The sequence below is a fragment of the Sebastes umbrosus genome, chromosome 11 (genome assembly GCF_015220745.1).
Source record: "Sebastes umbrosus isolate fSebUmb1 chromosome 11, fSebUmb1.pri, whole genome shotgun sequence".
In the NCBI taxonomy this organism is placed as follows: Eukaryota; Metazoa; Chordata; class Actinopteri; order Perciformes; family Sebastidae; genus Sebastes; species Sebastes umbrosus.
In genome coordinates, this window is record NC_051279.1 from 13,194,312 (window position 1) to 13,222,273 (window position 27,962).

A 27,962-nucleotide genomic window follows, 5' to 3' on the forward strand; every position below is an offset into this window, starting at 1 on the left:
TCCTGGGGTCCGCTGCGGCTGACGGACTCAAAACATCCCTTCAGCTGTGGCTTGTTCTACCTTGATCACTGTCGCTGTGGACAATGAAGGTGTTCTTTAAAGCATTAATACAATTCTGATCCGATACCACGCTCATGTCTGTAATTATTAGATTAGAGCCAGCAGCCAGTTAGCTTAGTATAAAGACTGGAAACGGGCTAACAGCAAGCTTGGCTCTGTCCAAAGATAGTAAAATCAGATAACCAGCAACCTTAAAGGTTAGCTAAAACTAATTGAGGAAGTCCAACGCGTTCTCACCCTTAACTCGTCATGTACTGACACTTTGTCAGACCCCTCTGCGTCCCTTTTCGGTCGCAGTACACACATGCTTAATGTTTTGAATTAAACAAAAACACCTGCTTAGGTTCAGGCAATAAAACCACTATAGTTAGGTTTAGGAAAAAACAACATGGTTGGGTTTTAAACTATTACGTTTGTACAGTGATGTTGTGAACACGGGACACGAACAAACAGCTGATTGTAATGTGGCGCACATTACCGTGTGTTTGTTGTGTACGGCTATGTAAACAAAGCACAGAGAAGCTGGAATTACAACACACACAGAGGAAGAGTGACTTCATTCTCTGCTCAGGTAGACATTACTCCTCTATATCTTTACATAGCAAATAGTTGTTTGCTGCTATATTAATGCTCTGAATATCACAAAGAGCACCTTTAAGCATAAAGACTAACTTGGAGATTGTGAAAAACTTTCTGCACAGACCTGTTCTGGAAGACACATACCTGGAAGGAGGGAGGAGGTTCAGTCATAGCCATACCAAGTGATGCAGTAGCCTCAGCATGATTTTCTTCAGTTTTACAGCAAGATGAAATAAGAGGGTTGAGAAATGTCAGTAGGTGTAGAGCTGGGTCCAGGGTGCTGCAGTCCAGTTGTTTGAGGAGTGTGATGGGGACGCCTCAGTGAGGACCTTCAGAGATCTGATTCCTCTGGGAGAGGGCAGTCTGTCGGACAGAAGGGTGGGACTTGTTGATGATGCTGTGCTTGTGTCTCGTCATTGGATATTTGTGAGTATAATGTTCCTGAGTGCTCCAGATATGCGGCCCAATTTCTTTGACAAACAAATCTCTCATAGTGGCAGGGTCATCCAAGAGGGAGTCATTGTTCAGAGGAGCAACACGGCAGCAGCCTTTGAGTTGGATCTCTGTAGTTGTGCAGACTTCTCAGACAGAGTGCCTGGGTCTCCCTGTGGGCATCACATCGCTGGTCTTGCTCTAAGGCTGGGTGTGGTGAGAACTGGGCTTTCAAAAATCTCAGTTTTCCCCAAGGCAGGCCTGGGGCAGTTCAGCTGGCCATCAAACAGCCCTACTCTGAACAGGGTAGAAACGGCCCTATCAGCTTTTTCCCCGAGGGTTGGTCCCGCTTATTGTTCTCCATGATGGCCAAGTCAATAATAAAACTTCATTTGTACACTCTGCAGCATTTTTTTTAAAGGGTGGGTGTGGTCAGAGTGCTCTTAACTGACCTAATAATGGTGTCTTTAAGTCAGCAAATGACAGGGAAGTAACAGTGCACTAAATATTTAAAACAAGAGAGACATGAGAGATCTGAGACCAGAGCTGAATCAACAAGAATGAGCCCTGAAACGTCAATAAAAATTACAATTAATTTAGCTTTGTTGCATAGCATCGATGGCTGCGGTTTCTGTGCACAATGGATTAAATAAATATAATAAGATAATAGATACCTTATTAACTTTTAATATAAACTTTGGTTATTAAAATAAATCAGTTCCATTTCCATGCGTCTTTGGGTGTTAATATCACATATTTTTGAGGATCCTTCACTGATCTAAAATGCCATTATGAACTAATTAGAAAAAGTCACCTCTACAGAGAGCTTGCTTAGATTTCCGACTGAAATGAGGTGACTCTTCAAAGTACCCTTTAGCCGACATTTACATTATTTATTCATGTGCTGGAGGACTGTGTTGGTCTACATCAGAGGACTTAATTATGTCCGAGGAGGTCCAGCAATAAGTCGAAGACTCGCTCAACATCGTAAAGAATCAGCACGTATGTATACAAAAAAACAACATTTCTTAATGTTACATTGAAATAAACTACATATCGACTCATCTCTGCTATTCCTTGTATAAATATTCCTCCTCACACAAGTAAGGAATAAAATGCTCTAATCTGTGTACCACAGAGCTACATGAACATTAGGGATAATGTCATACAGGAAAGCACTGGACTGGCTTTAAGCTGTAAGGATGTTGGCAATCTGGAGCCAGGCTATGAAGGTATTCAAAAAAAAAAAAGAAGAGCACCTTAAAATCCATTTAATAGCTTAGAGGCAGCCACAAAATAGATTTTACTATAGGTGTCACTCGTTTTGGTTTTGCTAAGGATCCTTGGCAACATCAGCTGTTTCACTATTATTTTGTGGATAAAAATGGCAGCTAAATGTCAAAAACATAACTACTGTTTGTTAAATGTTCAGTTTGTTCACGGGAGATTGAGGATTTTTTAAAAATATAATTTTAGGGTGCCATCTATAGGGAATTATGTTGCAGAGAGAAAATTACTTTTTTCTAAAAAACATACAGATAATCTTAACTGAAAATATTTTACATATTATTTGCAGAAATTCTAAGTGTAAATGTTTGCATTTAATATTGATCAAAGAAAAGGCAATTTTTCTGACAAAAAAAAGCATTCATCATTCAGCTCATCACGCAAAACAAGCAGTTTTGTGTTATTACGTATACTGTAATTACTGGGTCTTCAAGCAAGTGAATGGCACAAGGGAGAAAATCTAGCACAAGGGTGGGTAGTTTGATAAGATGTTCGAAGCACACACTATTCTTGGCTTTCATCGTGCTGACAGCTTTAGAGCAAGGAGAAATAATTAAGGACCTGATCCATGGTGACCTGCATTCGATGGACCTCTTCAGAGCGTTTGGGGGCAGGAAGAGGGCACACTCCCACTAATACAGGTACGGAGGGTGGAGGACTGGGAAAAATGACAATTCAGAACACTGAGGAAAAAATAACAAAAAACAAGCATTATAACAAAATGTGAGACAAAGAGATTCAAGATAAGACAGAGGGAGTTATGTTAAATGTAGCCTTGCTTCTTGTCTTCAATTTTTGTCTTTGTTGATGTTGCAAATGGAGCTGCTGTGGTGCAAGAAATTCAGACTTGATCTGACAATAAAGTATTGTTATCATGATCATCACCATTATTTCAGGAGTGGTGTTCGGTTTGAGGGGTTTCAGTTAGATTTATAAAAAGGCTTCTTTTCAACTTCCTACAGGAAAAACAGCTGAAAAACATGTGCTGCACATAATATATATTTTCGTGCAATATATAGTACTCTTGGTATACAGCAGTCTAGAAAATGTTTGTTTTTTTGTGCAGGAGTGACGTTTTTTTTTTTTTTAAATTGAGTAACGCAATCGTAAGACGTGTTTCCAGAGTGTTCTTCTCTTGCACGACACGGGCAGCAAAGATTACAATTGTAATAATTTTAGTTATTGGTACAATAAAGGTCAATGTGCAAAAAACAGCTTAAGGACATCAGACCTTTATTATTCACCAGAAATAATATCTCATATATAAAGATTTCCACAAAAAGAAATGGCATACCAAAAGATTTTTTTCTTTAACAAAAATGTTTCCCTGAATTAGTTACATTATTTCTCCTATGAATAACACAATCATATTTTAATAAATTCAGTTTCAGTAAACATGGAAATATGTCCATTGTCCCTCCCCGTCTGTCCCTGCAGAGCCCTGCAGAGCTTCAGACAGTAGCGAGTCGGCCTGCTTAAGTCGTGCCTGTATGGAGGGACTTAGAGGAGGGGCCTTATTGATCGTCTGCTATGAGTGGAGTCCAGGCATTAGTTCCAGCAGGGTGAGTAGACAGCTGTCCGTGAGCCACTCTACTGGGCCTACATAGCAGGGCTGAGTGGAGCTGGGATGTGCACTTTTGATTTTGATCTCCCCAACATCACTTCTATTGACCGACGCACTGTCCTGTGCTTTACTTGCTGAGAGAAGCACTTGCTGAGGCCTAGCTGGAAGCCTGGACACAAGCCACCATTGTATTATCCGGGTTGCTGTTGACAAGCTTGGGATGATGAATCTTCCATGGTCTGCTGAGGCCTAGCCCTAATCACTGCTGTCATCTACTGGCAACTGCCGTATCCACTGACCACAGCAATCACAAGTCGGGTTATCGTGGCACACAGGGCTGACAATCCCAGTGTTGGTTATCTAGGTGTATATGCGTGGGCTCGGCTCTCCCAAAGTTGGACACAAAGGTCAATCTGTACTGAGAGAAGCCCACTTTTCCATCTGTGCTCAGTTCTCTCGCACATTTTTTTAAAGATCAGAAACTTTTCTTGGCATGTTTCTTTGTCCTTTAAATTAGTTTAAATAAAGAAAAAAGTGCCAGTTAATATTATCATTATTCTTCAAATCCAACAAGTCAACGAAAACCAAGCGGTGAAGCATGTTTCGTTGGGTAACAGTCGTCTGTCGTCTTGGCATCTGAACGCCCGCTGTCTATGCATGAAAGTGGACGAAATGGTCGACAATTGCTTGATTACAAGTTCTGATTGTGGCCCATTTTATCTGTGTACATGTATGTCCGTGTAGTCTCAACCTTGAGCATGTGAAGACATTTGTGGTATTTTCTATCATTTATGGCACATCTGTTGTCTTAATCTTATTTATTTAAGATTGACAGTGTCATGAGGGGCTTACCACTTCTTTTGGCACAGGCTTGCTTGCTCTTGTTCTCACTGAGACTAAGAAGACAAATCTTGATACATCTTGTTTCATCCTGGTGTCCTACAAAGTAGCACCTGTGCATGAATCCCAAAGGAAAGCACATTGATCCATTAATATTCAGTTTTCTTTTACAAATAAAAGGTAATGTTTCAACGAAAAACTGACAATTTCTGAAAATGTAAGGCTGGTTATGAACACAACAAAACCAATGGTGAGAGCTGCCATCTAGTGGTTATTACATGGATTGCAATTAGAAAAGGAAGTCTTGCAAATGCTTGCAAATTTGACTGTAACAATTTCATTCCCTACCATTCCATTCTCAAAGTTAATATAATACACCCCAAAGAGTCTTATCAGCCTATACAGCCCAGTGTGTCTCTGTGCCCCCACCATTACTAGATGAAAACATTCTCCTAGCTCTCAGCACTATTCGGCCCTCCTCGTAGTCATCCTGGTCCACGCTGATCAGCAGGCGGACGCCCTCCGTGCCGGCTGCCATCCTCAGGGAGTCCGTGATGAAGACTCCCTTCAGGGCCTCCAGCAGAGCTCCGCTCAGGTAGTCGGTCCAGAAGGCCTCGAGGTTGTCCAGCTCTGTGAACTTGATTTCGCAGACGATGGAGCCCAGGTCTCTGGCGCGAAGCAGCGAGCTGGCTTTGCTGAACAACTCAAACTGTCGCTCCAGGGGCTGCAGTTTGTCCGACGAGACGCCCTCGCGGAGTGCCGAATCATGCTCCAGGTATTCGGCCCGGACACGCAGGCGGATATCTGATAATGGTAGAGGGAGGAGGAAGCAGTGGTGGAAAATAGGGGTGACGGTGTGGTAGAGGAGAGTTGAGGGGTGAAATAATGATAGGGAGAGTAGAGGTCCAGAAAGAGAATGATGAGGTAAAGGCAAAGATATAGTGAGGAAAGAGAAAATGAAGAGTAGGGGATGATGAGGAAAGAGGAGGAAAGGTTACGGAAAAAGTGGAAAGAAGTGAACAGTCAAATTAGAGAGGCCCACGTACAGTAACAGACGGAAAGGGAGGGGTCATGAAATTAAAACAGAGGGAAGAGAAACAGGGACAAGACAAAATCATTAAATACACCTCATTTAGCACATTACATTAAGCAGGGATTTTAAAAAGGGGGATCAAGAACACAGAGTTCCCAAAAGGAGATTGACTACTAATTGTGCACTGAAATAGTTCAGGATATTTCTTTTGACAAAAAGTGCAGTTACAATGGTGCCGCAGGGAAAAGCAAACTGCTAATTATGTGAGGCCCTGGAGCTAGACCAACCAGACTGTGTGCATTTTTTGTGCTTAATACTGCTGCAACCGGTTTGACATCGCTTGGAGCATTGAGAGAAATACTCTGCAACTGAACCAGCAGTGTAGTCGCTTTTCTTCCTAGGCAATTACTGTGCATCACTTTATGTAATAATGTCTGTGATGCATGATAATTTTCAGTGACATCCTGTATAGTCTACATAAATCATGGTTATAGAGTAATGAATATATTGAAATTAACTTGACACCCCGAGCAAATATCGTGGTGGCAGTAATGAAACCAACTTAGCGGTGTCGAGCCCTGGAGTTGCTTCCTGTTCCAGCCCGGTGTTTGAAAAAGGCAGATTCATTCTGATGAACATGTTTAATGCCGAGATAGCTGCTGAGGTTCCGCCGTAACAGGATTGCTGGTCATGCAACAGCGCAGCGAGAAAGATCAGAGGATACATACATACTGTACTGAGTAAGAGCACCGCTGAGATCGTCCCCCATGTCATTATTCCAGAGCTTCCAGTTGAAACCAGCTGCTGACGACTTTTGCTGCAACAAAAATCCATCCCTCCCTCCCACTCAAAGCCCTTTAATAGAGGTAAACAGTACCTACTACCAAGTACATCCATTTCACTAGAAACATTCTCGTCAATGTCTCATTGCAAAAGGAGCGTTGAAACATTTTTCCAAACAGTTTTCGAGCCATAATTGCATCTCGAGGCATTCAAAACCCAGACCAACCAAGACCTCTTTGCTGCTCTCTGTCAAACGCTTAAAAAGGGACTTATGAGGTGAAATAGTAATAATGAAACAAAAAGACTGCACTCAGAATAAACAATGGGCCTCATGCAGGAAGTGATGAAAGAACAAATTTACTCTTATTTTTGTTCGTATCCACGATTTCTTCCTATTTTTATTAGTATCCATTGATTCTGGGATTTACGAATGTTTTCTTATTTTTAAACATCTTGTTTTTACAGTTCACAAAGTGTTTGTCCAAAATAAAGCAAGTTTAAATTTGAGGATCATAATAAACGCATGAATATCGTACAATCAAATAAATAAAAGTAATTTAGATTATTATATGTTTTAGAGTAATTATAATGATTGTATTATTAAAGAAACACTATTGGTCCATTGATCATAATGGTTCTTGCTCTCAGATGCTTTTTGATTTTCCTGTAACACCGGTACTGACACTTTGGAAAATCACATATTGACTTTGTTTAAGTTTATTTAACAGTATCTCTATTTCACTACTGCTGAAGTTCTTCTTTTTCTTCTTCTTCTTCTTCTTCTTCTTCTTCCAGCCCTTTTTTGGTGGTATCTGTCCCAATTCTTGGGCATGTGCAAGAGTATTTTCAAATGGCACAACAGCTGCCCTTATTTAGTGTTTAGGAGGCATTACCTATGCTAATAATAAACAATGGACCACTCCAATTTATGATCAAGTGGGATTCATCATTCAGCTCACCTGGGTAAGAGCACAGTTGACTTCTCTTATTTTTTCTCTTAACAGAAAATTAAGAGAAAATCTAAGAGACATTTAGGGGAATGTTGCTGCATGAAGCCCACTGTGTCAGAGAAATATCAAAATGCCTTTGAATGTTAAAGTAAACTGAAACACTTATTTTTAGAGGAGTGACAAGCATATTGGCACAAAACAGAATATGTCTTCTGTTGAATGTCTGGTCATGACTCAACAATGACCGGAGTCTCAGTTAAAGTACAGAATCATTACAAGAGAGCACCAAAGACCCAACTTGAACACTTCTAAAGGTCTGTATCTGGGTAACTAAATACGGCAGCTAAGACCCCACTGATAAAACTCAAGAGTCACGTTCACCCCCTCTTCATTCATATTTTGTTTGGGGTCTACGGGGAATGGCACGAGACTCCAGAGGGATAAAGTTTGGAAAATGTCAACATTAGAAATGCAAATGTTGAATTAAGGCATTGATTTTGCATGTCTTAACATTTCTAACCAAACACTGGCATTTGCATTGAAGCTTCATGCGGCTGTAATTAGATAACTATAAAAACAAAGGACTGGATCAACGGGGACGCTTAATCGATGAGGTTTAGGAAATGCTTAAAATATGCAGGGTTGGGGATAACACTTGAAGATGGAGATTATTCAATTTACACTTAAGTTTGCTCATACAAAAAAGGCAGAAATGTTTTTCTTCCATAGACTAGAGGCATTATGGTACAAAGATATGAAACACTGACATTTTACAGGAATGAGACATTTGATTGTGACTTCACAAATTATTAAACCCTGTCTCTATTACAATGTCTTAAATATTAGTCTGTAATAACCTTTCTTCAGGTCAATCCATTAACAATACATACAGATACAAGTACATTCTTTTATCACACCATAGATCACGAGTGTCCTCAGAGAATGTAAAGTGCCAATACTAAGTATTCATCCCCCTTTTGTTCATGTTTTATTGTTTAACGACATTGACTAACAGTGGACTGCTAACAGCCGGTACGTCTACTTCATGGCAAAAACTGCATCATGAAGACAAACATTACAAACATAATGGCAACTGTTCCTGACTGATCACTCAAAAGTATCGGTTGGGGGAAGGGTACAGAAAAGTTCCAACAATACCCTTCAGTACAGTAAAATCAATAATGAAACATATATGGTAATGTGCCCAGAGCATGCCGTACTTAAATACTGCGCATTGGTGTAACAACCGAGAGGCTTATGGGAACTCTGAAAGAGCTGAGATGGGAGACTCTGTGCACAGACAGGTGCAGATGAAGTCAGTATTGTAAAAAAACAATTACAAGACATCTCTGAATCAAAAGTTGAAGGTGCTATTATGTTTTGACCAAAGACTGTATATAAAGATGGACGACATGACAGCTTCCCAAATAGTGAAGCCAAAACATCTCAATCGCCTCATGGTGGCTGGCTGCAGTACAGGTCATTAACCCCGCCCCCTTCATGTTAGCGGATGGGACATAGGCCAAGTACAATGTCACTACATGTCAAATCATTTTTTCCCAAAGATGGTTTCTGTCATTTTAGGTAGTTCTTATCACGCTGATGTATGTTCAAGTAAGTTTGGTTTTAGTTATTTGATGCTAAAGGGGGTGAGACGTCATGATTGACAGCTGCTCTGAGTGAAGGCGTCGCGTAGCCGGAGGCTCGGGAATCGTACGAGAGAGATGTACCTTTAACTAGGGCTGCATGATTATGGCCAAAATGATAAGCACGATTATTTTGATCAGTATTGAGATCATGATTATTCATTGATTTTAGGGTCAAAAATATTTTTATTGCAATTTTCCATTTAAAAAACAATGCTGCTTTCACTTCCATGTTGTGCTATATTCCAACAAAAACTCTCAATGTTATCCTTTTACTTTGTTATTGTCATCTATAATGGTTATTTGCATAAAAACACAATTCAGATCAGTGGGAAACAAATTATTGTATTTCATTTAAATATTTGCTTTGATTAAAAAACTCTTGGCATTTGTAGTTCTAATTATATCTTATATCTATCTAATTATATATTATATGCTGCTTAGAGCTAGTGTTAGGAAGTTAAACAGGTCCTGTTACTCACCAAAAGCTTCACTTTACAAGATTACATTTGAACAGCCAATACTCGATACTCACCACCAGCCCTTCAGTGTCGTGTGGTCGGCAGACGAGCCTGTCACTGTGATTACTCTGAGCAGCATCATGGGAATAAATTACAATATAATAAGTGTCTGATTAAATTAGTTGTTCCAAATGTTTTAACGTTGTTCCTCCATGGCTTATTTTAGACTTGCAGTTGTTACAGATTAAGAGCTTTGTTTCTTCTTCACTCACGCTGGAAAAAATTCCACACCAACGTCATGTTGTGTGTGTGTGTGTGTGTGTGTGTGTGTGTGTGTGTGTGTGTGTGTGTGTGTGTGTGTGTGCGTGCGTGCGTGTGTGTGTGTGTGTGAGATGTTACTGACTGTGCCGCTGTGTGCCGATGTCAAACCATCATGTGGCGGCTGCACGTGTGTGACCGGCAAAAAATGGATATATGAATATGAGACTGCTGAAAACTGTCCGGCCTCTATTGGCTACTGACTGACGGTGCATCTCTAGCTGTTAGTTTAGGAAGTGCTTGATAAATACAGCAGAATTTTCTATGAGCGGAGCACGCATTTTAAACGTCAATATCGCAGTCGATCATGTTCATTTAAATTGTAGGAAGCCAAAATTGTGATAGCGATTAATATTCGATTAATTGTGCAGCCTTACCTTTAACTTTCCATATCCGTCACGGGTCTGTGTAATAGAACATGTGTCAATTTGATCATACATGTAGTTATAGAGATATTATGGTGACTTGTTGTGTCTTTCTAGCCAAACGGCTGATGTGGTGCTGACGCAGCCGTTAGGTGGCTCATGCTAACAAGCTGTGGCCGTGTTTGGCTTGTGATTGACTCAGGTGTGTGGGTGTGTGGGTGTGACCTCAACACCGCAGCTCCAACCACCATATCACTACATCGCAGACTCTGGCTTCAAATGATGTCAAAATCTGAAGATGGCATCCGGGATATTTTGGCTTCACTTTTGTACAGTGGGAGGAAGTGGAGACGCGTCGCCCATCTTTATATACAGTCTATGGTTTTGACAAAGCCGAAATCCTTTTTGAATTTTGTCTTCTGCGTTTGGCACAAGCCGATCACCGCTCACCAACAGAAATAAACCATCCCCACTATAGAGTGTGTGGTGGTAGCAGCATGACGCTGTGGGGATGCTTCTCTGCAGCAGGCCCTGTATTGCTCGAGAACGTAGAGGCTAAATTGAATGCAGCAAAATTCAGAGAAATCCTGGAGGAAAAACCTGCTGCAGAGAACTATGACAAAGATTAATTTTTCAGCACAATAACCTATGAATTTGTGCAGGTTTGTTTTCACTTTGTTCCTTAATCTGTTAATCGGTGTCAAAAACACATTCACTGTGACTCAATGTTGCAAAACAACATTTTGTTGTACAATATCCTCGAAAGCATATTGACAAATCAGCCGTGGCAGGATGTGTTTAAGCATTTCAGTATTCCGATTTATCACTAAATGTCACACAGGGCATCTATTTACCTGCGTGTCACCTAACTTTCTGCACTCTTACACAATATTCAGTGCAGACTCAGTGAAATATTAAGTTAAAGCGCTGTTAGCAGTTCGACCTTTTGGATCATTACACTGTGCGAGGGCTGTGGCTATGATAAACAACCGCCCTTCATGCAATTACTGTATTTATGGATGGCCTCCATTTTCTGCTTTCCCATTTCATAGTGAGCAGGATGGAGGTAGAGATAGTGGCACTGAGGAGAAGGCCATTTAAAACCACAGGAACACCATGATAGTCATTTTGTTAGGGTTACAGAGCACTTCACGCTTCATCAGACACAGAGACATCCACTTAGACAGGACATTAGGAGGCACAGCTTTCATTTTCTCACTTTAAACACCAAGCCCGTCTGGCTTCCTTCATCCCCCCCCACCACCCCCACCCCCCCTCCAAAAAAAAAAAAAAGTTTAAGTACCCATTTACGAGGAGTCACTTGGCACGGAGAGCTTCAACTCTTTATCGATCCGTTTTTCTGCTGAATGACTGACCAAGAGAGTGGAGAGTTAGGGGAGTATTGAGAGACGGCCAGACAGAGCTCTCTCTTTTCCCCCATAGACAAAAATCACTCTCTGTACCGTTTTTGCGTAGTTTGAGCATTTAGAGCTCGTTCTCTCCTTCTGACTGTGTGTAAGGATACTGTTTTCCTGACACACAGGTTGGTCTGTTTAGAACTGCGAACACAGAGAAAGGAGAGAAAGAGAGAAAGAGACAAGCACAAGTGGGTTGGACATCTGTCGACTGGGTTGGGTTTTTTTTTTCAACATCAAGCAGGCATGGCACAGCACTCACTACTCTTAGTTGTAATGAGGTCTGAGTGAGGGCAATAGTTGGTACTGACAAGTTAATCAGCTCAGCTTTACTGTACGATATAACATGGTAGTGTCTAAGTGGGGTGCTTGGGACTACTCTTACCTTGACAAATCCCCTTACCCTCACCTTCACCAACCCATTATTTAAGCTACAACCACAACATTAATCAGATATGCCCGTTAAACCAGGTAAGGGCCTTCACAAGCACCCCATTTAGATAGCACAAAACCACTACTGAGCTGAGGGTACAAACACCTTATGGGCTGTTTGTAACAGCAGTTTTCATTGTCAGAATGTAATTGAGACACTTCAGTGAAAATGATCTGAGAGATGAATCATGACAAGAAAGAGTATTTGAGGTCTGTTTAAAAGCTAGGGGCCAGCATTGGACTGAACCGCCCTATCTATCTCTGCTCCCTCTTGACAAACGCACACCCAGGGCTCACACGGGGCACAGAGATAAGATACAGCAGGAGCTTCCCTCAGCAGAGCACTGTTGGGTTATTTTCCTCAGAACTGCTTGAGTAAAAGGTTTACAACGAGACATTTTTGAAACAGCTGTCTGTTGGCAGCCATTTTAGATTCTCTTAAAATGGATTACGGGACCAGTCCTGACAAAAAGGACGAGGATCTGTGCAAAATGAGCATTTTTTTTTTTCTTTCAACTTGGGACTCCAGAGCTGGCTTTATATGTGAAGTTTCAGTTCGCCAGTATGAATTGATTGAATCTGAAGGCAGATGCTTACAACCACTTGTAATGAAGATAGTGTGAGAGGAAAGGATGGCCCCAAAAGGTTTCCCACAAGCTGCGAAAAGTGGCACCGTCACAAACATGTCCAACATATTTTTCATTTTGTCTTTGCAGGTTAGAGACTGGGCTCTATTGTTCCGAGTTAAGCTCTTCAGTGTATTAAGTCATTGTCCTTCACTAACACCCAAAGCCTAACCATAAAGCTAAATCAATCCTTAACTACAGAAAACCTAAAGATAAACACCAAATACAACACCACAATTTAGTTTTTTTGTTGCTGTAAATGGTATCAGGACCAGTCCTAAATAATGTTCCTACTCTACTTTTTACTAGTCCACTACTATTGCAACTTTGAGCACAGCCAACGCTTGTATTGACTTTCTCTCCAATTTAATCTCCAGGATTCTATCTCGTGACATGTCCTGTAAAACAACTTGCAAACTCCACCCTCTAACGTGGGCAGACCGCAGGTCGCAGTAAGTATACTGACAGCATTTAAAAGGAACAGTGTGTTGGATTTAGCGACATCTTGCGTGTAGAAGAACTACAGTGGCCGACGTGAAAACGTAAAGGGCTTGAGTGGAGTGATGGGGGTTAACTCCGGAGCGTGTAACTATGAACTCTGGCTCAAGCAGGAAAAGTTAACACAGTGGTTTGTCCATTCTAGGCTACTGTAGAAACATGGACCCGAGGACCTGCTCCCTATGTAGATATAAACGGCTCATTGTAAGGGGCCGTGTCGACCAAAGCGTTTTTTCTAAGACCAGTGTATTTTTTTTAATCTTTGCAATGGGAGCGCTGCATATTTATGCTATGGTAAAAATGTTTTTCAGGTTGCTGAGAGTTGAAATAGTTCAACTTTTGATAAAACGCTACGCTACTCACGGTCACTGTCACTAATCACCAAGCCGTCCAATCAGAGTGGAGGAGGGGCGGGACAAATAGCCTAACCACAAAGAGCAAGTGGCGTTTTCAGCTGGGAATAAAATGCTTTGGTGGACACGGACCATAAGGTAACGAAAACACAACGACTCAGGTCTTATTTTCAGGTGATTATACACTAAAGAAAACATACTTATTAATATTATATTCCATTTCTGCCGATAGATCCCCGAAATGTTACACACTGTTCCTTTAAGAAAATGCAAGATTCAGATTGGAAAATGTGAAATTGTGAATCCTTTAACCTGGCTGATGAAGATTGGTCCTCATTATAATCAGCAATGTTTTCTGCAACATCAGACACATTTAAGATAGCTTATTTTCTTTTTTGTTACAGTATACAACACAATACAAATAATATCATTAACTTGTGTGTTTCTATCGTCATATGACTGCACAACTATAGAAGTGATCTTGGGTCTCAAATGCTAACTGGGTAACAAATACTGACAATTATTGCTGGGCTTCCATCAACTTACTTTACAGTCATGTAATTGTTTTAACAGAAATTAGTGTCAATGTCAACACCTGTGCATTTATAGGGACAACACAGACAGCCCTGCCAAGACATAGACGCAGTTAGTTGGCCATGTTTGTGAAAATGTGTCAAGCTCTAATATTATCCGCAGAGAATATCAGGGAATTTAAAATAGACTCTCTCTACATTATATCCCCATTATTGTGGTTTAAGTGAGATCAAATAAAGTTGTCCAGAGATTTTTGTTGAAAAATCAAGTTGAGAAATCGGCTGAAAACGTTTTGGAAATATTTGAGGCTTACTGCTGAGGACTCTGAGTTCTGTGAAACACTGACACCAACAACCCTTGTAAGCAATAGATAAGGAATCATCCACAGTGCACAACACTAAAGAACATTACAGGATGATTTTTTTTGAGGAGCAAATTAGGTTTCCTGAGGGGGATAGGGTAGGGGGCAGCTACATTATGATACACAAGCAGCGAATACAGAGCAAACTGGCAGCAACAACCCCTGTTGTAACAAGGGGGGAGAGCCTCTTTTACCTTAGGCATCGGCCCAGACTTGTGAGAGAGCGCATGACTGAGTTGATCACGCACACAGCAGTATGTATGGACTGAGTGGAGGGACAGACTTTTTTTGTTTTGTTCCTCAGTCTCCCTCTCTGTCTCCGTGATCCATTGTGTCTTTAGGTTACTCGAACTGAGTCACAATCCTGAGTCAACCTGGTGGAAATGTGGAGTCAAGACAGCGACAGGTTTATAGTCACAGGCACATCACGCATCCTGAATAGCTAAGAAGGGCTGTCTTCATTGGTAGATGATTTTTTTTTTTTTTTTTTTTTAAATCAAGTCAGAATCATCAGTCTTTTGTTGTAATAAGTATATCTGACCAACAGGCAATGATGGACGTCCAAAAGAAATGTTTAAGAATGACTAAGCACAATTCACACAAAAAGGCAATTGATGTTAGTGTTATCTTAATGTGCTGAGAGAAACTAGCATTGCTTGATTAAAAGGCAGGCAATAGTGGAAACGTGGAACAGGACATTGATTATGGATTATATAGTGCAGCTTTCCAGTGGAGTTAGATTGCTTCAAACAACTGCTCAAAAGAAATTTCTCAGGAATATACATGAGGTTTGACAGCTGACTCTTGTGACAACTTTGTATCAAGTTGGGCAATAAAGCAGAACAAGGGTTGCATCTAGTGGTGACTGGACAACTTTTTTCAGTATAAGAGCAGACAAAAAGGATGTGACAACCTACCAGTCTGCGCTCTTATCAATAGTAGCAGCTGAACATAGTCCGATGGGTTAGAGAAAAGGTGAAATGAGGGGAAAAGATGGAGAAGTGGATAGGGCGACAAAATCCCCCCCCGATGTTGCATGTTTAATTAAGACAGTTAAGGAGATACTGTAAGTCTAAACATAGTCAGAGCGTGACAATGAAAACACCACGTGAAACCACTTGAGCATGAAGAAGACGTCAATCAACTGAAAGGGAAGTGAAATAAAAAATGTTTCTGTGTGCAACAGTTGAATCAATTGTTGTGAATCATTTTCTGCTGAATTTTTGCGGTGTTTGAGATGCTTAGTCCGCATCCGCTGCAGACAGTGAATAAAGACTTTCTGGTGTTATGATGAAATTTAGTTTAAGGACCAAAATATAATTGTAGCATCGCTAACAAGTAAGTCTGGTACAAGTGCTAACACAAAAACCTCATCACCATACTGTAATCCACAATAAAGTTGTGGCCTATGTAGCAGAGACAGATTTTATAATTACTATACTTTATACTTTTCTAAAACACTGGCACACCTGGCAAAGGTATCCTTCATTTTGATTCTGTGCAGTTCAGAAGCTATTTAAAAGTCCAAGTATGCTTTAACAGTCAAAGTATGTCGACATTTTGTAGACAAACTCCCTCCACTGTACGCTTGTCTGACAGGGTTAGTGTGGCTTGTGTATTGCCAGCTGGTATTTAGGGTGAACTGGATTATAGTAATTAGTTTGGTTCTTTTGAAGTGTGTTAGTAAATTCTTTCTCCCTGCTCTTTACATGTCTTTCTCCGTAAAAGAGAGCAAATAAACACAGTTGAGTCATTGCTTTGTAACGCACATTTTCGCAAGGAGTTAAAAAACATTGGAGGCGCAAGGTTTCTGTGCCTTAAGCATTTTTGGGATGATAGTTTAAAACTAGAGTTACCGCTTTGTGCTTGGATGCCTCCGCCAACCAGTCAAGTTGCAGTTTACATGCATGTCTGTCCAAAATGACATCACTTCATCATTTTACACTGTTAGACATCTGTGTGAAATTGTCATAACTAGCAAATAAATTCTTGAGCTATGGCTAAAAGCGTGTTTTGTGAGGTCACAGTGACCTTGACATATGACCACCAACTTCTAATCAGTTCATCTTTGAGTCCAAGCGGACATTTGTACCAAATTTGAAGAAATTCCCTCCAGGCGTTCCTGAGATAGCACGTTCACAAGAATGATACGTACGGACGGACCGACAACCCGAAAACCTCATGTCTCCTCATGCCGCTGTCGCCAGCGCAGAGGCATAAAAAATGAAAATAAAAAAATTCAGACTTGGTATGCAAACTCCTTAACTGAAGCTGAGGTTCAGCATAGGCAAACAACATCAGAATGAGGGAGACAAAACAGGAAATGTGGTGTTAATAGATTGTAAATGAAATTGGAGCTTATACGATTAACGAAAAGACAGCAATATAATATGTAAGAGACAATGGCAGGATGAAGATAGGAAAGCAAGAGATGAAAAGCTAAAAGAGAGACAGGTTAAGAATGCAGGGGCTGCACTTACTGCAGGACGCTTTATGTGGTTGTGGTGGCGGAGGCAGTGGCGGGCCCTGTCTGCTTGGTTTCTTGGGCCTGCGGCTCCAGCCATTTCCCCTCTTCTTCCTCTTCCTCCTAGCGGATGGCCCAGGCATAGGAGGGTTAGTACCTGAAAGAACATACATGGAATTAGATTGTGGAATTCGGACAATAAGAATTGAGTATGGATGGGGTTTATTTGTGCGGGATTTGCTGTTGTCCTGTTTTATTTCTGTTCCTGTATGTTAATTGCTCGATGTTTATCAATTTCTGCTGATATCTGATCAAAAATCCATTCTTTCCCCCATGGAAGGTTCACCACAAGCGTATGGTATGTAACCAGACACCAAAATCAGACTTTAGCCTATAACTCAGTGTATTAGAATTTTGACCTGAGGAAAACCATTTCAACTCAATCTAGTGCAGTGCCCGTTCACACAAACAACCTCACACTTGACACTGTGCTTCCTTGGGTCCTGAGCAATACACCTGCCATGATATAGTTGCATCACACCCCCCAGTTGTGGCTAGTCACGGTCAGAAACACTGGTGAAATACACTCTGGTTAGCGAGTAAAAACACCAGGGGCAGACTTTACTGTTTACCGGCAAGATAGGCAGCCTGGGCCTGGGGGCCCCTAAGACCTATAGATTTATTACGATGTTCAGATATGAAAAATATTGAATTATGTTACTATTCTGACTCATTGTACCCCGAGATAACTTACAAAAGTCCCCCAAACCACTTGAAAATATCACTAAATAGCTCCGCTGTATACTAGTTACTTTGTACTACTACTTCAGAGGAAAACATTGTAGTACTACATTTACCTGACAGAGAAATGTTACTGGTTACGGTGCAGATTCAGATTTTACTCATAGCATATAACAATTTAAATATAATGCATTATTCATTAAACTATCCAGCATCATATTAGAATTGATTGTTCCACCTTGAACAGACGTTATGTAAATTTAAGTACATTGTGCTGATAATACCTTTCTTTCACTCTTCACTTGCAGTCAAAATTTGAATGCAGGACAGGGAATGAAGAGGTCCCGAGATGATGATTTTACTGTGCGGCATTAATAGTTTTACATTAATAGCTAATGGTTTCACCTCATAAAAACGTTTTGTGTAGATATACTTCTTCTACCACTACCAATACCAACATTCCCAGTTAAAGAAAGAACAGGTTTGTGAATACACAGTCCTATACATCCGGGACTTAAATACTATGCTACAGTGAACTTACCAGTTCTCAATTGCTGTGCGAAATATGGAAGAGGTGTTTCTGTCTGTCTATGGCTGTGTTGCATTCCAGAGGCGCACACCAACTGCCTGTTCTCTGTTTCAAATCTCTGTCCAATTCTCTCTGGAGATACTGAAAAACAAAAACATATATTAGTAATTATCGGGCTACGAGGACAGGAATGCTGTTACTGTATCCTGACATGTTCTAGCAGGCTGAAGAAGGGAGGTTAAATGCACTTCAACCGCCCTCACAAGAAATAGTAGGCCTGTCCGGTGCTCACAGAGTAGGGCAATCTTGTAACAGGAGAGACTTCAGAGAGCAGGTCCAAAGCACACTGGAGCACACGGATTTAAGGCAGTAAACTTTATTAAAAGACTAACGTTTCGACTCGTTTCGAGCCAAACAGATCTGAGACTCACATCCTCTTAAATAACCTCCCCTAGTTGGGAACTGATTCAGCATAGAGTGGAAAAATGGAGAGGGAACAACATCCAGGATGTGGGATGTATTTATCTTTGTCGTTATTTATCACTATTATTACAATTATGTTTGGTATATGTACATGGATGTGGTCACTGAAACTGCTATTTATATATTTACTTTTACTTCTCTCTTTTTATTATTATATGAGGTATGATTGTTTACCTGCCTACACGCAGCTTATTGTTCCCTTCCCATTTTTCCAGCCTTCTGGACCTGCTGTCTGAAGTCTCTCCTGTTACATGAATCTAGCAAGCTGTGTGAAAAGGTCTATAACCCCTATAGCCTCTTTTAAATAGCCTGTTCAAGGCGGGACTGTTTCGACGTAATCTGCTTCGCTGTTCTGTATGAAAGATACGGAGACAGAATGGGGGGACAGAGTTGTTCCACCGCTGAGCCGTCAGCAGAGGAAGTCACAGAGCCGAGTCGATGTCTGTGTAAAAGGGACAGCCGGCACGGCAGGACTACATGCACATACACTAGACGTCGACGTTGTTGTGTTAAACGCCACGCCTCTTTTCCTCCTGTGATCCCGGCGTGCTATCTAAAAAAATCACACACACTGGGCTGCCGTAGTTTGGTTCAGTGTAAAAAAAGCAAAACCGGCGTAACGGCGGATCTTCTTTACAGCAGTATTGGGGAATTTCTGTGTGAATATACAGTGATATAGAGAGGCAAACCTAACATAATCTCAAAACCTGATAATGAGCACCCCTGTGATTCATCCTCACCTGTCCTCCTTTTCTTGTGGGACACTATAGGCAGCAGGTCATGACGAGTGAGGACTCTCAGTAGTTGCAGTAGTGGCTCCAGGTTGCCATCGCTGAGGTATCCTCGTCTCTCCAGCTCCAACAACAGCTCGAGGCCACTCTTTGGCTTATATGAGGGCACTAAGGGATGGTGGTAGCCCTGAGGCTTTAAGCGCATCCAGGCTCTTAGAAGCTCAGGACTTGGAGACACGCCCAAGTCATCTGGATCATCCCCACAGGGCTCAACTGTCCAACCCGTCGGGTCAAGAGGGTGTGGTGCAGGACAGGTTTCATCCAGAAGGAATGACAACACTTCAATGTCAGTCTCTGTCAGCTGACAACCAACTACTTCAAAGACCTCATGGAGAGACAACATCCCATAGTAGTTCAGGCAGTCTGTTTCATCCCAGTAAAGTGAGTCCCTGAGTGGGCACCCTGGGTGATGCACTGCAGCCATGGGTCTTGCCTATAACCCTGCTCCACCTTCCCACCTGTGTCAAAACACAAAGATACAAGCATTGCATTAGACATGTAAAACTCTGACACTCCAACCACAAAGTTGGGCAATAACAGCATATGGTTTGTGTCTAGTCTAGTCATGAGGCATCCAAACCACAAATACAAATAATGTTAAGCTGTACTCGACAAATAGCAGCCAAACCAGCAAGGTAACATTCATAGTAAACTAGCTGTTAGCAACAACCAGCAGCAACACACACACACACTCTCTAGCCTAGTTTTACATATTCAAAGTCTGTTTTTAGCAAAGCTCAGCAGTCCTACCTGTTTATGGTGTCAGCTCGAGTCTGTCTGGAAGCATGCAATGCAAAGTTTTATCAGCAGTGAATGTGCCTTTGTTGTCGTCGTTTTCAAAGAATATCTTACTTAAATCAGCTGGAAACCAAAGAGAGAGACAAGCAAGGCGTTCCTCAAACTGCAGCAGCAGCAGCAAACACGTTGGAACAAATTAATTCCTTGGCTCGTGACGTCATCACGTTTCTCTGAGGGAGAAAAAAAAAAACACATAAACAAAAATGCACTTTAGCTGTTTAGCTAAAATGAACCAACTCACATTAAAAACTAACGCCAAACCTGGTGTATTATGACATATATAACAGCTCTACCGTTCACCATGGACAGAAAGGTATAATGTATTGGTGATAATGTATATTAACCGTGAATGTACATTAACTGTTATTACTTCTTGGCTATGAACGTTGTCTTAGCTACAACACGGGCCTTTAATGGGAGATCCTGGGTGATATTATAATGATAATGTAAATACAAGCGTGTATAAAAGTGTTCAATGCGTTCTGAAAGCGATATTTAAACATTTAATGTACCTGAAAACTGGTGTTCCTGGACATTAAGCGTCGGATGGTCTGGCAACTCCCACAGCAGCACAGTGCAGCACTGACAGCAGCACAATAACACAGAGGAACTGACCAATCACAGCGCACTCTGCTTGCTATAGCGTGATGACGTCATGTCACGTTTTTACGTTCACTGGTCTGCAGTCAGTTTGTCTCTGAGAGCTTCTTATTCAATTTGCACAACTGGGAAAAAAAGACAACCGATCCCAAGTCTGCTGTTTTTCATTGTATAGTCACAGCTGTATTGCTGAAAAAAAATAAAGTAAAAGTCGTACCAGTTTTTTTCCCCCATTACATATCGCCTTCATGTACATATACATGGTGCACTTTACACTTACTTTACACTATACATCCTTTATACCACTTTATAGACTGCACATATGTACATATTACATTTATTTATTGCACATACTACATTTATTTATTGACGGATTGCACACACTATGTTCACCTATTCACTGTGTATCTTTTATATCTCTATTATTGTTTTTATATTTTTTGTATACCTTTACCTCTCCTGTGTTTCACTCTGTTTGCTGATGTTGCTGCTTTGACACCTGAATTTCCCTCCGGAGATTAATAAAGGTTCATCTTATTTTATCTTATCTTATCTTAAACTCTTACATAAACACATCTAAAAACATGTAAAAGACATACATCTTAAAGGTCCCATATCGTGTTCATTTTCATGTTCATACTTGTATTTTGTGTTTCTACTAGAACATGTTTACATGCCTTTATTTCCCTCATACTTTCTGTCTGAATATACCTGTATTCACCCTCTGTCTGAAACGCTCCGTTTTAGTGCATTTCAATGGAATTGCAGCGGAATTGCGTTGCTAGGCAACAGTTTGGATCCATATTTACTTCCTGTCAGCTGATATTATTTACATACACTGCAACAGGAAATAAACTGGGACACATTTAGAATGTTTATGCTTAAAAACGTGTATTTATCTAAATACTGTATATTTGTGACATCACAAATGGACAGAAAAAAAAACGGCTTGTTTCAAACGCACAATTTCTGAATACTGGCTGTGTGTATTCCTCCGTATATTGAGCGTTTTGATAGTTTAACAGTATTTATAAAGCACTTACACCTGCTTTATAATATAAAAGACATGGAAATCTCACTTTTTACAATATGGGACCTTTAAGGCAAGGCAGCTTTATTTGTATAGCACATTTCAGCAACAGGGCAATTCAAAGTGCTTTACATAAACATTCAAGAACATTGCAACAAAGTGCAAAAGAACATTGTACTACAACTACGAGGAGATCATTGATGTGTGAAGTTATTTTGGTGGTACTACACTGTACTACAACACTTAGTTTGGAAAAAAATATGCTTTTGCATAATTTTGGTGAATTTTTAATGGGAAGAATATTCAATAACTTCACTTTTATAAAGTGTAGTGCCATCAAAATGTCTTAATTAATTTAATAAGTATAATCAGGAAGAGACCATTGATGTGTGAAGGGATTTTGGTGGTACTACACTGCATAATACTGAAGTTATTGCATATTTTTCCCTTTAAAAAATCACCAAAATTATGCAAAAGCATATTTTTCCAAACTAAATGTTGTAGTACAACTACGAGGAGATCATTCATGTGTGATGTAATTTTGGTGGTACTAAACTGTATAATACTGAAGTTATTGAATATTTTTCTCTTTTCATGGTTATGCATTTTGTAGACGGTCCCTGACCACTCGTCTCACCGCCGGCTGCACATAGAGACCAATGTTATGTGTTAAAATGAAGTTGTAGCTCGTTGTCTACCTTACCTCGGCTAGAAAGAGCCGTTGTTTGTATTTTAACAACGTTTCTGTTATGAGTTATTGATCCAGGAAGTTTGAACCTTACCGAAGTACATCACCTACAGTCCCTTCCCCCTGTTGTCCATCACTAGGTGGCGGTGTTGGTCACCTAGGCAACAGGAAGTTAAATAACATCCACATCACATCCGTGAATCTGAACAGCAACAAACAGGGTCTGAGGCAGTCCCATCAAACTTCTGCTGTAAGTATACTTAATCTGCTCTTCTTTCTATTCATGTGAAACATCCACCGAAACCGGCGTGTTGTCAGCATCTTGATGTAATAACTCTGTAATAATAATAATCTGCCTGGATGACGTTAGTGGACATGAACGTTAGCAGAGAAGCTAACGTTAGCTGTGACACTCTTTTAAACAACCAGCAAAGTTGTCTTTGCTACACATTGTTTTTATTTAGCGTCACTGTTTAACTATACATAATGTACAGCATTTTAGTAACGCTTTATACATGTTCACTTCTTATTGAACACTTTATATCCGGATGTATGCTGGCATCTTGAGTGTCTTGTGATTTTAGTGATGTGGCAGTGACCAAGCCCTTTGTTGACTAAAATGTTCCATTATCCAGACACTGCACTGATACTGCTCTGTAGCTATAAGCTAAAGCGAAAGTCTCTTTGTTATTATTCTACCTGGATGGGAAGTATAGGCATCTAACTGCTGTTATGAACAAATAGATACTAACTACTTACACTTGCTTATGAAATAGCAATTCTTACATTTCATGTGAAATAATAATATATATAATTTATAATAATAATAATAACAATATATATAATTTATAATAATAGTAATATATATATATATATAATTTATAATAATATACATAATTTATAATAATAATATATATCATATAATAATAATAATATATATCATATAATAATAATAATAATAATAATAGTATAATTTATAATAATAATATATATAATTTATAATAATAATAATATTTATAATAATAATAATAATAATATATATCATTTTCCACTTGTGCAATTTTGATAATAGTCTGTTTATTGTCAATACTGTATATACTGCTCCTATTTTTATACTTCCTTCTATTTAAATGGTTCATATTTTGTTACACTTTGTTTAGCTCTTTTTTTTACTGTGTTAGCTGATGCTTCTTGTTTTTTGCACTATCCTCTTTGCTGCTGTACACTGCAAATTTCCCCACTGCGGGACTAATAAAGGAATATCTTATCTTATCTTATCTTAAATATTGTGGCACTGTCTTTTTCATGACACTTCAAATTCAACTCCACCTAACAATCATTCATAATTAATAACTATCAGTACTGATTTCAATTTACTGAAATGTATAAGGCAATCAGCCTCTTCACCTTTGTGACGCTACAACCAGAAAATGTTTGGTGTTTGGTGACGAGTTATTGACTGAATTGGACTTGATCAATCATCTCATAAAGAGAGAACAGATTGATCCAGTAAGTGTGTCAGCAGTAGTGCTGGTTTTGTTTGACATTATTAGATACCAGCAGTTCAATGACCAAATGAAGCTTTAGAATAAGTATAAAGTATAAAACAAGTTTTCGATAAAAGCCTTTGTTTGTTTATACCCAACACTACCTCTGGCTACTTAAAAGCATCTGCTACACGCCTACCTAACTTTGCAGATGAAAAAGAAGAAAAGTTAGAAACAAAATTCAAAAGGTATTCAATTGTATGTTTGTGTTATTACTATTGCCTTGCAGCAGACAGTGTGTAGATGCCATCTGGAGCTCCATCAGGGGAGAACTGTCTCGTAGACATGGACAGCAAGGCTGGAGATCTGTTCGGTGCTGAGGATGCTCATCCTACTGGCACAGGTGGAGCTGGGATCTTGTCAAAGTAAAAACCTATATATTATTTTTAGTGATAATGCTATTATCATGACGGCTTGTGATTCTATTTTGCTCAGATTTCTTCCCTTCAACCCTGTGGAAGTACACTGAAGTGTGTTGTTTAATAGTCTACAATGCAGACAAATGATACAAAATAGTCCCACAACTGATATGCAAGGGCCTTTATGGGTACTTACAGTCTACAACTAGTCTCTGTAGGCTTGTTTACGAATTTCTCAATACTTCTCTATGTATTCAGTTCTGTTTTTTATTTCATAGGCTCTGGCTCCCCAAAGGCTTCTCAGTCAGTATGGCTAAAGAGTGGGTCGACAGGCGTCGATTGTCCATTCGACCTTGGGCCAGCTTCGTGGATCAACGCAAGTTTTCGAAACCCCGCAACTTTGGGGAGGTGTGTCAGAGGGTGGTGAAAAACGTGGACACTTTCAACAGCAACTATACCTTCATCTTCATGGGTCTCATCCTCTACTGCATGTAAGGCCAACAAAGAGGAAATCATTTGTGTTGGTTTCGTCAGTGAGAATGTTTATATTCTTCCTTCTGCCCAGCTCTTACTCACACAGTCTGTACCCAGTACACACAGGAACACTGGGTATATTAGAAAATAGAAACAGAACAAGCTGCGTAAGATAAGATTATAAAGTCATCTAAGACTAAACTAAATCTAAAAATGCTGCACTACATGTAAGTAACACCAATTGGTATGCTGTTGTTTCTTCTCCTCAGTATCAGCTCTCCCATGCTACTGATTGCCTTGGCTGTGTTCGTTGGTGCCTTCTACATAATTCACCTCAAGTCCCTGGAGTCCAAATTGTCTCTCTTCGGTGAGTAGAGCTGAGATACAATTCCATTAATTGTTTACCTGCTAAATATTGTGAATTCCTGAAATCCCCAGACACACTGGAACCATATTCTAATATGAACCTTTGTGTTTGTGCGTGTCTGCTAAGATAAATCAAGCCTCCCCAGATTTGGTAAAATATTTGAAACATTAGTTTTGAAAATATGCGATTCATTTTGTAATTGTAGGTTTGTTTTAGCAGCTTGTCAACTTGTTTTTCTATGTGAATGGAAATTAAATGGTTGCATGTTACCTCTCTGTGATTTTGACAGATAAAGAAACAAGTTAATTTATTAAAGATTAAATGCATGTCTACGGCTAGTGTTAGAAAATCCTTGAACTTTTATATTTATTACCAGTCAACTTAACCAGACCTGCTACAGTCAGCACTAAAATACTTGTAATCAGTGGCATTAAATCTGTAATTTTTTTGTCAACTAGGCAGGGAGCTGACTGTCCCTCACCAGATGGGTCTGGCTGGAGCTGTTTCTCTACCTGTGTTCTGGCTGGCCGGAGCTGGAGCTGCAGTCTTTTGGGTTCTGGGTAAGATAAGATGAGATAAACGTTATTGTCTGTCACAAAGCAACGGAAATTCTCTTTTGACGGTGCTCCACATCTAACAGACAATGCACATTTAAAAACATACACATACGTAAAATAGGACTAAAACTGTTAAAACTAGAATTGACAAGAACAGTGTGAACAGGTCCGGGTACAGAGCCAAACCACATTAATTGTTCTTGCCATTCATTATTATTCTGAACATGCAGCAATATTTGTTGCAATGCTCGTCAGAGCACTGTAACTGCTTTGGTTTTTTTTGTGATATTAAATCATATTCTACTGTTACATTCAATGAAAGTCTATGTGTAAGTGTGTCAGCTAAATTACCTTAATATAATGTGCCCTTTTCACAGCAGCCGTTTTGACATGTCATCGCAGGGTAAACACAGGTGTAATTGATCAAATGAATTATGGTCCCGTTCTATTTAGTGTGTCACAGCCAGTGAGCCTGCATGCACAATACCAGGGCTCTGGCACACCTCAATAGATCAGGGCCATAATTAGTGTTATTAATTACACCTGTGTTCACCCTGCAATGAAATGTCAAAATGGCTGCTGTGAAAAGAGCCATATTGTGAAGGCATATGGACACTCTCTGCCTAAGAAAAACCTTCTTCCTCATTGTTTTTCCCTTCACATTCCCCTTTTCCATTTTCCTCTCAGGAGCGACGCTGTTTGTGATTGGCACACACGCTGCGTTCCGCGAGCTGGAGGGATCCGACATGGAAGAGCTCCTCATGGAGCCCGTGTGAGGAGCGGGCTGAACCCTCAGCGGGCGCCGGTCGACGATCAGTCACCGCTTTGACCCTGTAATCACAACAGCACAGAGGGGTTGAGGAAGAACTGCTCCTCGATCTGTTCCTTAGCTACATATGTGTCCTGTATTCCCTGTATTATAGTGTCTTGTCTCTAAGGTAGTTGTTGTTACAGACTGTATTGCCTTTTAGTCATTCATACACATAACTTGCCATATGCACAAATGATTGATCTGTTAATAAGTATTTAAACACATTATGATACATGATGATATGCCTTTCGCTACATATGTTATACCTTGGATGCCTCTGGTTTGTGTCAAATAGCCTCTCGCTCCCTGTAATACCCCTTATACAGTCAGTGACATATCTTTCAACTCATTCATCTCTGTGCTGTTGATATCTTCAGAAATAGCTTCTGTGTCCAAACCATCTGACAAGATTGCTGCTTTAATGGATAATGGATACAGTGAATGCAATGTTTGTAATTCTAAACTGCTATTAAAAAAAAGATTAATTTTCTAAAGGAAAAGTGACATTTAAAGCTTTAAAAATATGCCTCTTATAATAATAATAATAATGCACAAAGAAAACTATTCAACAAATTTGGTGTCTCAGCTAGGGTACTGAACATAGATTGATGAGAAGACATATTTAAACATCAGTACATATTAATGTTTTATATTGGGGATAATATGGTACTTTGGTGACTGTATGCATATTATTTATCAGCTCTGCTTACAGCATTCATATCTGAAGGTCATTTTGTAAACATGAAATATTTCTTTTTTTGAAATTCATTATTCATATGTTTAGATTTTGATGTAAGTTGGGTGTTTTTGTATTTAAATGGCATTTTGGAAGTGCAATAAACCCCTGGTGTAAAGATAGCTTCATATCCAGTTCTTTGTTTTTTTTGCGTCTAATTAATTCAGGTGGTTTCTTCTATTCTTTGCATCCATGGCGAGGAGTTGTAGTGAACTCAGTGGCCCTCGGCACTTCGTCTGTACATTTTCTCATTATTCTGGTCGGGTGTGAATACACAGTGGAGTAGGACAGCGCCAATCCTCGTGGCTCCTCTTCTCTATCTCTAGTACACCAAACACTGCAGCGCTCACCAACCCCCTCTTGTCCCCCCCTGTGGTCCCCCTCTTGTCCCCCTTTTCATGTGACCCCTGTGACCTGTGCTCTGTGACAGCACAGCAAGAGGACCCCATG

General features: G+C 40.0%; 2 protein-coding genes and 1 long non-coding RNA gene across 14 annotated transcripts; 1 reads left to right on the plus strand and 2 right to left on the minus strand.

Moving 5' to 3' along the window:
• Positions 1-22,812, minus strand: dedd1 (death effector domain-containing 1). 11 transcript variants are annotated; one of them, XR_005208775.1, is made up of 10 exons: positions 22,599-22,740; positions 20,856-21,068; positions 20,398-20,513; positions 19,495-20,003; positions 18,284-18,412; positions 17,018-17,158; positions 5,192-5,566; positions 4,775-4,875; positions 733-783; positions 7-74 (listed from the first exon to the last, which is right to left on the minus strand). XR_005208775.1 is itself a non-coding variant. In XM_037784167.1 (8 exons), the coding sequence occupies exons 4-8, from the start codon at positions 19,967-19,969 to the stop codon at positions 4,862-4,864; spliced, it is 1,134 nt and encodes a 377-aa protein (XP_037640095.1). In that variant the 5' UTR covers positions 19,970-20,003; positions 20,398-20,513; positions 20,856-21,068; positions 22,599-22,740; the 3' UTR covers positions 3,575-4,861. The 11 variants fall into 11 exon arrangements, 4 of the variants coding, with proteins under 4 accessions (XP_037640095.1, XP_037640093.1, XP_037640094.1 ...); XR_005208770.1 differs by having other exon boundaries at positions 1-74; positions 4,775-5,566; XR_005208772.1 differs by lacking the exons at positions 7-74; positions 733-783 and adding an exon at positions 1,944-3,016.
• LOC119496682 lies at positions 11,883-13,531 on the minus strand. The gene is made up of 2 exons (XR_005208777.1): positions 13,389-13,531; positions 11,883-13,341 (listed from the first exon to the last, which is right to left on the minus strand). It is a non-coding gene; the product is annotated as an uncharacterized LOC119496682 (long non-coding RNA).
• On the plus strand, positions 22,782-27,634 carry rabac1 (Rab acceptor 1 (prenylated)). Of its 2 annotated transcripts, none has more exons than XM_037784169.1 (6): positions 22,782-22,911; positions 24,438-24,573; positions 24,846-25,058; positions 25,311-25,408; positions 25,867-25,968; positions 26,653-27,634. In XM_037784169.1, the coding sequence occupies exons 2-6, from the start codon at positions 24,452-24,454 to the stop codon at positions 26,739-26,741; spliced, it is 624 nt and encodes a 207-aa protein (XP_037640097.1). In that variant the 5' UTR covers positions 22,782-22,911; positions 24,438-24,451; the 3' UTR covers positions 26,742-27,634. The 2 variants fall into 2 exon arrangements, with proteins under 2 accessions (XP_037640097.1, XP_037640098.1); XM_037784170.1 differs by having other exon boundaries at positions 22,806-22,911; positions 24,441-24,573.
• The last annotated feature ends 328 nt before the right edge of the window (positions 27,635-27,962 follow it).